This window comes from Microtus pennsylvanicus, chromosome 2 (assembly GCF_037038515.1).
Source record: "Microtus pennsylvanicus isolate mMicPen1 chromosome 2, mMicPen1.hap1, whole genome shotgun sequence".
Lineage (NCBI taxonomy): Eukaryota > Metazoa > Chordata > Mammalia > Rodentia > Cricetidae > Microtus > Microtus pennsylvanicus.
In genome coordinates, this window is record NC_134580.1 from 70,312,493 (window position 1) to 70,321,796 (window position 9,304).

The 9,304-nt window shown below is 53.7% G+C and overlaps 1 protein-coding gene across 4 annotated transcripts in view; it reads right to left on the bottom strand.

Annotated features, from left to right (window-relative positions):
- Nucleotides 1-6,375, bottom strand: part of Prdm11 (PR/SET domain 11) — a 93,800-nt gene extending 87,425 nt beyond the window's left edge. For 3 of the 4 annotated variants that reach the window (XM_075961480.1, XM_075961476.1, XM_075961482.1), the window contains exon 1: nt 6,051-6,375. In XM_075961480.1, coding sequence (XP_075817595.1) covers nt 6,051-6,239 — 189 coding nt within the window. In that variant the 5' untranslated portion in view covers nt 6,240-6,375. The remainder of the gene's footprint in view (nt 1-6,050) is intronic. The other variant, XM_075961481.1, reaches the window with a different exon arrangement.
- Between the last annotated feature and the right edge of the window lie 2,929 nt (nt 6,376-9,304).

The window sequence follows — 9,304 nt, forward strand, 5'->3', positions numbered from 1 at the left end:
TCTGTGTCAGAGGGCAGAGTAAAAAGCTCCAGAGGTTCAGGTGTGTCTCATGGAAAAGAAAGAACCGCCTCCACAGTCACCCTGCTCTGAGGACGATGCCGGGAGGCAGAGCGCCAGCCGTCCATGTCTGGTTCCCTCCCCCATTGTTCCTTCATCTGAGACTCTTGGTCGAGCCAAGTGTGACGCTGCATTCCCAGGGTGGGGAAGGTCCTGGACACAGCTGCATCAGCCAAGATCCTACCAATCAAATCCGTTTTAAAGCACAAGAAACCTGTTGGGAATTATTAAATAAGATAGAAAGTGGCCCCTAAGGCTTCCTTTGTGATGTAGCTTTCACAGGGTGAACGGGAAGAGTCCAAGCTGTGTGCCCTTCAGTCAGTCACAGGACCTCTCTGAGCCACAAGTTCTCCTTCCATAAATGGATGCCAAGGTCCCTGATACTCAATAAATCCCACCCCCACCCCCAGAAGCTGATCCCTCCTGGGAACAGTGTCTCAGTTTGGCACTGACAACAAAGAGGGAAAGATTTTCTTTCACGAATATGAGGCAGGATTGATTCCCTCATCTCGGTGGCCAGAAGAGGAAACTGAATCCAGTCAGGCTAAACAGCAGCCAGGGTGTGGAACAAGTGCCCGAGGGTGTAGCCAGACCACCGGCAAGCACAGAGGCCTCCCATCCATCTCTTTTTGGGCACCTTGTTCTCAGTAAGGGATACAAGATTATCTCCATGCCCAGGACATGCCTCCCTGGTGCACAGTGACTGTACATCCAGGAAGGTAGCTCCAAGTTAAGCTGACACCAGGCACTGGTGCCCAGTGCTTGCCGGGAGCTGTCTGTGCAGCCCTAAGCTGGGTGGTAACTGTTATCACCTCTCCTCTCCATTCAGGGAACAGCCAGACTGGGAGGACTTGACCTAAGATGCCAGTCACAACCTCACACAACACACCATGCAAGCCACAACACTCCTCTCACAGAAGTGAACCAGGTCCCAGAAATTCTATCTCTCTGAGAACTAACAGAGAGGGAGAAATAAAAAAAAAAATAGGTAAGTAAGACATAAGGCAAGTTAAGGAGAGAAAGCGGGAAGCTGACGTAGGGAGCTGTGTGGGTTACAACTCTCAACAGGAAAGCGCCCCAGAAGGCAGTATTGTGGCAGTCCTGGAGATGGAGATGGAGCCACAACAGAGCTAACTGGAGGGCAGGGAGATGGCCGAGGGCAGGAGGAGGACACAGCTCTGCTCCACCTGTCCCACCCTCTCGCACCCATCCATCCACTCATCAACCACAGACCCATGCTTTCCAAGGCTGTCCACAGACACTGATGTCTCTCCTCTCTCCCCTCTTGACATCCTGCCCATCTTCAAAGCCCAGGCTGAAGACTTCCTCTTCTGAGGAGACTGTTCCTTGACTGGGACTCCACAGCTATCCCCTTTCTCACCGACCATAACCTATGATATTTAATTGTGTTTAGCTTTCCACTGGCTTGTGAGCGGTGTAAGGCAGGGACCGAGTGGCCCAAGCCTGGCACAGCAAGAACACATGACGAAGTAATGAAGGGCAGGATGACACCCAATCCCTGGCCCCAGGCTTCCTCTCCTGCAGCCTTTTGTTGGGGGATCCACCAGTGTTAAGTATACTGTGTGTGAGATACTGGCCCTCTCAGTCTCACCTGATACAAATCTGCATTAGGAAATACGCTTTTTAAAATAACAGCACACTTTTTTCCTCCTTCTTTCTCCCCCTCTTTTGTCTTCTGGCTTTCTGCATGGCTTGTTTTTCCGGCATGGCCCCTGGGCCAGCTGCCGAGAAGCCCCTCCCTGGCCCCACTCTGAGAACACAAGGCTCTGGGCCTCCAAAGACTTGCAGGCTCCAGTCAGAGGTGGAGATTACCAGCTAGCCTCAGAGCAAGTCCTCAAGCCCCACTCCCAGGTACTCCCAGGCCAGGCACTCCTCTGCTCAAACCCAGGGGGTCATTTGACCCCACATGACATTTTGACAGAGCACCACACACTCACCAGCCACCAAGTCACTCCTGCCTCTCAGAGGCTGGCCCAGGCCCTTCCCACATCCACGCCTCTCCTGTCGTGCTCTCCCTCGACACCCTGCCTATCCTACTCAAGGAGGTCCCAGGACCCCTCTGCCTTGGCTCCAAGAGGCTGCTCTCAGGAGGTGACGTCAGACTGCCTCTTTTCAAGGCTGATCATGCGTTAGCTCTGCACACACACACACACACACACACACACACACACACACACACACACCCGCTCTCAGAGTCTCAGTACACCAATCTGGGAACACCTGTGGGTGTCTAGGAGGCCCTTTTGTATTTGTGTTGTTTTCATTGGTTATTAAAGAAACTGTGTTGGCCTAATTGATAGGGCGGAACTCAGAACAGAATTCTGGGAAGAAAGGCAGAGTGGCAGACGCCATGGTTCTCCTGCCCAAGACGGACACTGGTTAGACTCATGCCGGTAAGCCACAGTCCAGTGGCAATACAGATTATTAGAAATGGGTTAAATCAAGATGTGAGAGTTAGCCATTAAGAGGCTAGAGCTAATGGGCCAGGCAGTGTTTAAAGGAATACAGTTTCAGTGTGATTTCGGGTGTAAGCAGGCTGGGCGGGATGGAACAGAGGGCCCCGCGCTCCCTGCAACAGGATGCGGTATGGAGTGGCTTGCTCTTGAGTGTGTCCCTAGTGGTTCGTGTGAAGGCCCTGAGACAGTGCAGAGGTGGTAGTACTTGAGGACCCGGGGCCCACGAGGAAGTCCCTAGGTCACTGAGGGCCCCATTCTGAAAGGAACTAGCAGTTCTTTGTGGAAGCCTGATGAGGTCTCTGAAGACAGTCCTTCCAGACTTCCTGTCTTACCATGTGACCTTCTACGGTGCCATCCACCATAGTGAGACACTGTCAAGGGGACCCTTCCTAGAGCTGGAATCATGCTGTTTGGACCTTCAGATTCCAAAACAGCCAAATGAATGCCCTTGCCTCAGACATAGTGTCCGATGGACGTAAGCCCTCGGGAAACACTAGCTGCTGTCAGCCAAATGAATGCCCTTGCCTCAGACATAGTGTCCGATGGACGTAAGCCCTCGGGAAACACTAGCTGCTGTCAGCCATCCTCCCCACCTGTCAGCTCGTTCACTGAAAATCCCCTTACATCACTGGAGACCCTGGGGGTCTCCAATCTTATCCCTTATGCTCCTGGAACTGCCCATCACAGTTTTCTCCTGGGCCCAGGCATCTGCAAAGACCATGAGCTTCACACTTGCCCTCTGCAAGTTACTCAAGGCTGTGTCTGAAACCTTCCGGCTGGGATTCAGGTCCCTGGAGCATACTGCCTGTACCCCGCCTCTGCCCATGGCGAATCCCACTCAGGGTCAAGGACTCACAGAAGGCATGCATCTAGCTGCTCTCAGACACAAGCCACCTACCTTAAACAGGACCTGTGGTCTGGTGATGATGTGAGACCACAAGCCCAGATCTCAGGTCTATCTCTCACTTGTGCTGCATGGTTATGGACCATCAAAGAACACTGCTTAGGACATGAAGCAGCTCCCATCCTGCTACTAGATGCCACACCACCAAGGATGAGATGCTAGGAGAGCCTCCCATCGACAGTTAAATGCTTTAAGCCTCAAGTAACCCATCTCTGCGGTTCCAAACTCACCAGCTAGTCACATGGCCTCATCATAGAATAAAAGGACCTGAACTCCACCTTGTGGTTGCCTGGATTCGCTGGTAATACCTTTGGGAGACCAATGAAGACCATCCTTCCACACCATGCTGCCCCTCATTATCTTTCACTCACTTACAAATTCTAGGTGCGGATTCTAAGAGGGGTTGACCAGGGCAGAGTGGGCTGGACACAGAGAGGGCAGATGAGGCTGAGGGAGGCAGACATCTAGGTCTAGTGACAATTTGGTCCTTCATAGAAATGTACTGGGCAGACTCAAGGGGGCGCAGGAGCCTGTGGTGGCCCTAACTGTACCACTCCTGATTGCAGTGGGGGCTGGGCAAGAGCAGGTGCGTTCTCGTGGGCTCTATAACAGTGGCTTCACCAACATGTTGTGGGTTGTGGGGAGAGGAAGCCAGGATGGATTGACTGAAGAGAGCTTCCCGGGCCTGGAGATGGGTGAACTGGCTAAGGGAAGCAGACACAAGTGTGTTTCCCATAAGGACCTGTGACATTCTGCACCCTTGAGTGATATCAGCAGTGGAGGAAAGTTATGAATACGTTAAGACCCTCAAGGGAGAGACCTCGGGGCAACTTAATAAACAGGCCTGATCCTCCAGCTCCTCTTCTATGGTCTTTCCCTCTTTTACATTTGCTGACTGAGCCGGTGTTGAATCTAAGTGAAGAGTTAGCCAGATGGTAGACGCTCACCAGACAGACAACTCGGAGAACCAATCTGAGAAACATGTGGACTGGAAAACTCCAGCAATCCAGGCGGGAGGTGATGACTATGGTGACAGACTAAGGGTTCCTGGGATGAAAAAAAAAACTCATCTCTGAGAAGGACACTCAGAAGAGACCCCTAAGAACAGCTGCTCCTTGGGGGCACGGCCAGTTAAAGGCTGGGTGTAACAGGCAAGCAATTGTGTCTGGCAAGCAATTGTGATACCCAAGATGGTTCACGGAGCATTGCCCAGGTCAGAGCTCTCGCTTCTGAAACCATGAACCAGACCCTGGGTCAATCACTTGACTGCTCCCATCTCAGTGCTCTTCTGGCTGACTCCTACAAGGGCTGCACCGAGCCCGCTGTAGGGAGGAAAGGCGCCCCCCTGCAGAGTCCAATGCCCTGTGGCAAGGATCCTGAAGATCCCATGAAACTAAAGAAATCAAGGGGCCTGGGATATGTGTGTGCCCAGAAGGTTCCCACTCCCCAGGGATGAGGCAAACAAGCTGGGGCTTCTGACCCATACATCCCATACACCGTGGACTACCAAACCAAGACCCAGAAACGTCCCAGCCTTCCTCTATAGGGGACAAGTGGGCAAGGCAAGCTAGGGTGCCACGGGCATCACACTTCGTGGGAAATTAGTCTGCTTCAGGGTGAACAAAACTCCCAAAGTTTATAGCGTCCCCAAGATGAAGCGCAATCTTCCTTCATCACTCGCGGTCCCCAAGCACAAAGGACCGGGTGTGCTTCTTTCTAGATCACTCTAAATTACAGACCACAGCTATCCTCCAAGAAGCCATGGCCAGAAAATAAAACAAAATAGGAGTCTTTCCTCCTCTAGGTCGCCAACTCATCCTAAGGGTCTGAGCTCCTTCTCTGATGTGCTCAAGACACCAGCAACTTTTTCCCCCGTCCTCGCCCAAGGCTGCTCCGTAGTCCCTGCAGCGACCTGCCTAGGGCACGTTGGCCTTGACGGAGGAAGGTCATTGGCCACCAAGTTTCTGCAGTTTTTGCATCACGTAGTACCTTGGGGACCGAGAATGGGGAGGTGGGGGTGGAGACGACACTCAGGAACGATTTCCCGAAGAGTCCACGCCGCAACCAAGACTTAAAATAGATGAAAGCCACGCCCTTCCTCTGCCGCCCCAGGCCCGCAGCGGGTGGCAGAGAAGAACGCGGTCCCTAAGCCCCCAGCCCAGTCCCGGTGCCCTGGCTACCCGGTCCCTGCAACTAGGCCAGCGGCCGCATCCCGCCCTCGCCCCGCCCTGCCCCCTGTCTACGCGTTCTCTTTCCGAACACCGGGCCAGAGAAGCCGCTCCCATTGGCCGGCGGCCGCGTCCGTCAGCGCGCGGCGGAGCCGAGGAAAAGGCTACAGTGGAACAAGGCGGGCGAGTGCGCGGAGGAAGGAGGCGGAGGCTGGGCCGCCCGAGGCCCGCGACGGGCGGCCGCGACAACCTGCGGGCCCGGGCCACCTCGGGGCCCGCCCCGCTGCCGGTGCTACGGCCCGTGCCCCGTCGTCCGCACGCGCCCCGCTGCCCAGTGTCCCCGCGCGCGCGTCGCCGCGGTCCCCACGCTGGTTGGCGAGCCGCCCAGAGCCTTCCGAAGCCATGTTCGCGTTCATGGCCACGGTGGCCACCGGGCCCACTCACCTTCGCGGGCTCCCACGCGGGACGGCGGGCCGGGCCGGGGCCGGGGCGGCGGTGCGCGGCGGGACAGGGCGGCCGCGCGCGGGGTCCCCGGCCGGGCAAAGTTTCAGCGCCGGCAGCAGCACGGCGGCGACTCGCTGCTGCTCTCCTCCCCTGCTTTGACCACCATCTTATTAGTACAGGAAATGACATGGAAAACGGAAGAAAGCGGCGTTTGGGGCAGACGCGGACCCCCCAATTCAGGGGGCCGGAGCCGGGCCTCGCCGAGCCCCGCGTCCCCCGAGCCGGCCCCGCGCGGGAGCTCGCGCGTTCCCGCCGCGCGCCCCACGGGGCGGGCGACGCTGCGGAGGAGGAGCGGGCTGCGCCAACTTTGCGCCCGGGATACTTTCGGGGGGTCGTGCTGGAAAGTTGTGGCGTTTGCGCAAGTCTATCCGAGGGTGCCCACTGGCTCTGCCCAGCTTTGATGCTGTCTGTCTGGAACCCAATAAATAGTCAGAGGGTGATAGATGCGTTTATAATTTTAACCCTTACTGGGTCCCCTTCCCGGCCCCTTTAACCCTTTGGGTGCTCAGCAGTTTGGAAGTACCAACCGAAGTTGGGTGATGTGTGTCCCACTGAACACCAAGAAGGGCCCTGGGGCATGAGGAAAAAAGTATGTGGGGCTGCATACGTAAAGGGTGAACCTCACTTGCTGCTCAGATCAAAGTACAGTACCGAGACAGAATAGAAAACTGGGAGCTGCTGCTCCCTAGCTGGTTTGGAAAAGATGTTTAAGAAGCCCTTCTTTGCCCGGTGCCTCATTTTCTCCGTCTGTGAAATGGGGCTCAGCAAGAAGAAATATTGAAGGGATGTAGTGAGGCTGGGATCTTTTGAAGAAGCTGTGGTTGCGGAGATGAGGAACCAGTACAGCCATACCCCAAGCAGCCCCTTTTTTGTACTGCCCCCACCACAAGGGAAGGCTGAGTGGGGTGGGAGGCATATAGGAGGGTTCACCTCAGGCTGGAAGTTGTCAAAAAGATTCTACCTCAGTAAGAGGTCTTAGAAGACCTGCCCAGTGTCAGGTTGTCCTGAAGGTCCCAGAGGGGTGTCCAATGGACACCTACTCCTGTGGTGAGTCCCTGGACACCTGATGGGGAGTAGCAGAGGAGGGGACGTGACCGCTTATTTCTCTTGACCTTGATAGCACAGATGCTTGGAATCCCTCATCTGTCAATTGCATTATGACCTTGAGTGTCTACAGCTTTGACTTTCCTCATCTTGCATAGCTGTAAGGTCCAGCTGCCAGCTCCAGTGTGAGCCCTGAGGGTGTATATAAAGAGTCCAGAATCGGCTATAATACTACAGAAATGTCTAGCTGCTATGCTGTTTGACAGTCAACAAGTGTAGCTTTCTAAAGCTCTGAGTATTGCAGGTAATAATTGGGACTGGGAACAGTGTTTTCCAGTGAGGGTCCAGCCCAGCCAGAGGTCTGTAGGCCTACCTCATGTTCATGCCCTAACTAACACACGGTGGAGGAATTAGCCACTTGTCTCTTCTGTGGGGAAGAACCCATACATGAAACAACATCAAAGGTGGGGCCAGGAATGCACAGGACGGCATGCCTGGAGGGCAAAGTGATGACCTGGAGATGTCCATGTGCTCTTTTTTTGACTAGTGAGTGCCTGTTGCAGAGTAGATGGGATGAAGATGCTTAGACAGAGGAAAAGAAAGGGTGTGGCCACACACCAGAAGGCCCTTTAGAGACTCAACAGTCTTTGGAGACTGGTTTTCTCTGATTGGAACCATTGGACAGGGTTTATAGGACCCCCTACAGACAAATGGTCAATGTAAGACCAGCCCCTTGCCTCAAGCTTCCCTCTGTGGGTAAACTGGGCCTGAATCCCAGAAATGCGGTGCGAGAGTGCTCACTGGACATGGCGGGGGGTGGGGGGGGAATCCCTCAGGGACAGGAGCTGAAATGAAAGGCACAGTGCAGCCCTTTTCCTTCTCAGTCATCTGAGGCAATAGGGAAACCTGCTCAGAGAGGTCCAACCTGCCTGAAATCATAAAGCTAGTTAGAGGCAGGGGGAGCCAAGCAGGACTTGAAATGTCCTCCCTCCATTGAATAGTGTCTTCTCCACTTCTCCTTAGTCACTCTTTCCCACAATGTGACCAAGGATTTCCTTTGTTTTCTTCTATTTTGTAACTATTGCACACAAAGAGTTCGCCAGTGTCTTGTGAGAGGAAGCCAGGTTCTGCCTCCCCTCTCCTTGCAAAAATGTCCCCATGAAGATGTCAAGATGTGATTTATGAGTAGATTTTAGCTCTTCAGAGGGAAAGTCAATGTGAGATCCGTTAATAATAAGGATGCCTGTCCAGGACAACCAGGGCTACATGGAGAGACCCTGCCTGAAAATGCTATACGAATTCAATAAATAAAATCACTAATAATAATAACAAATAACGATTCCTAAACAAAATCCATACCCAGTGAACTATGTGGTAGGTGGCTCCCAGGTCTCTAGAGAGTCATTTCCACACTTAGGGTAAGACAAGCATATTATTTATCCCATCAATTAGCCATATCGTCAACAACCTCAAGGGAGAAATTTCATTCAGGATTTATTGCCTGGAAAAACTAAAACTGGAACAAATTACATCTCCCCCGAGGAACACGCAAGCATCTTCCTTGCTAATGAGAGGAACTCTGTAACTGATCGGGCTTCCCTTTTCACATGGGCTGCCAGGAAGCTCAGAGCCAAATTCCGTCCTCATTCCCAACCGCATTGGCAGTTGCTTCCTTCTCGTTTCTGCTTCCACTTCTAATCCTACTGGCTCAGCCTTGTTTTCTCTGTCTCCCTTTGTGAATGGCAAGAAATAAATCATTCAAATGAGCCCACATTGGAAGAGCTGCCGAAGTGACCTGGATCCCATGGGCCTGTTCTCGGCCAGGCGTGGCTCCATTCTGATCTTCCCGCTTGCCCAACAGCTGAGGGACCTTTCTCTGAAGAGGCTGGCTTAAGACCAAGGGATTGCTCACACAGCTGCCGGCAAAGGCTAAGATCAAACAGTCAGGGTCAGGTCATCAGTGCTATTTTGTACTTACTGAAACAGCTAACCCCTCTTCTGTTAACTCCCTAGGTGTACAACCCCCCTCCCAACAACACAAGTGTCCCCTAATGGTCCATCCCACTGAGAAATGGCAGGAGGCAGCCCTGTCCCTTGGGAGGAGCCACTGTCCTCACTGGATTCAGGCCATGTGCCAGGGGAGGCAACAC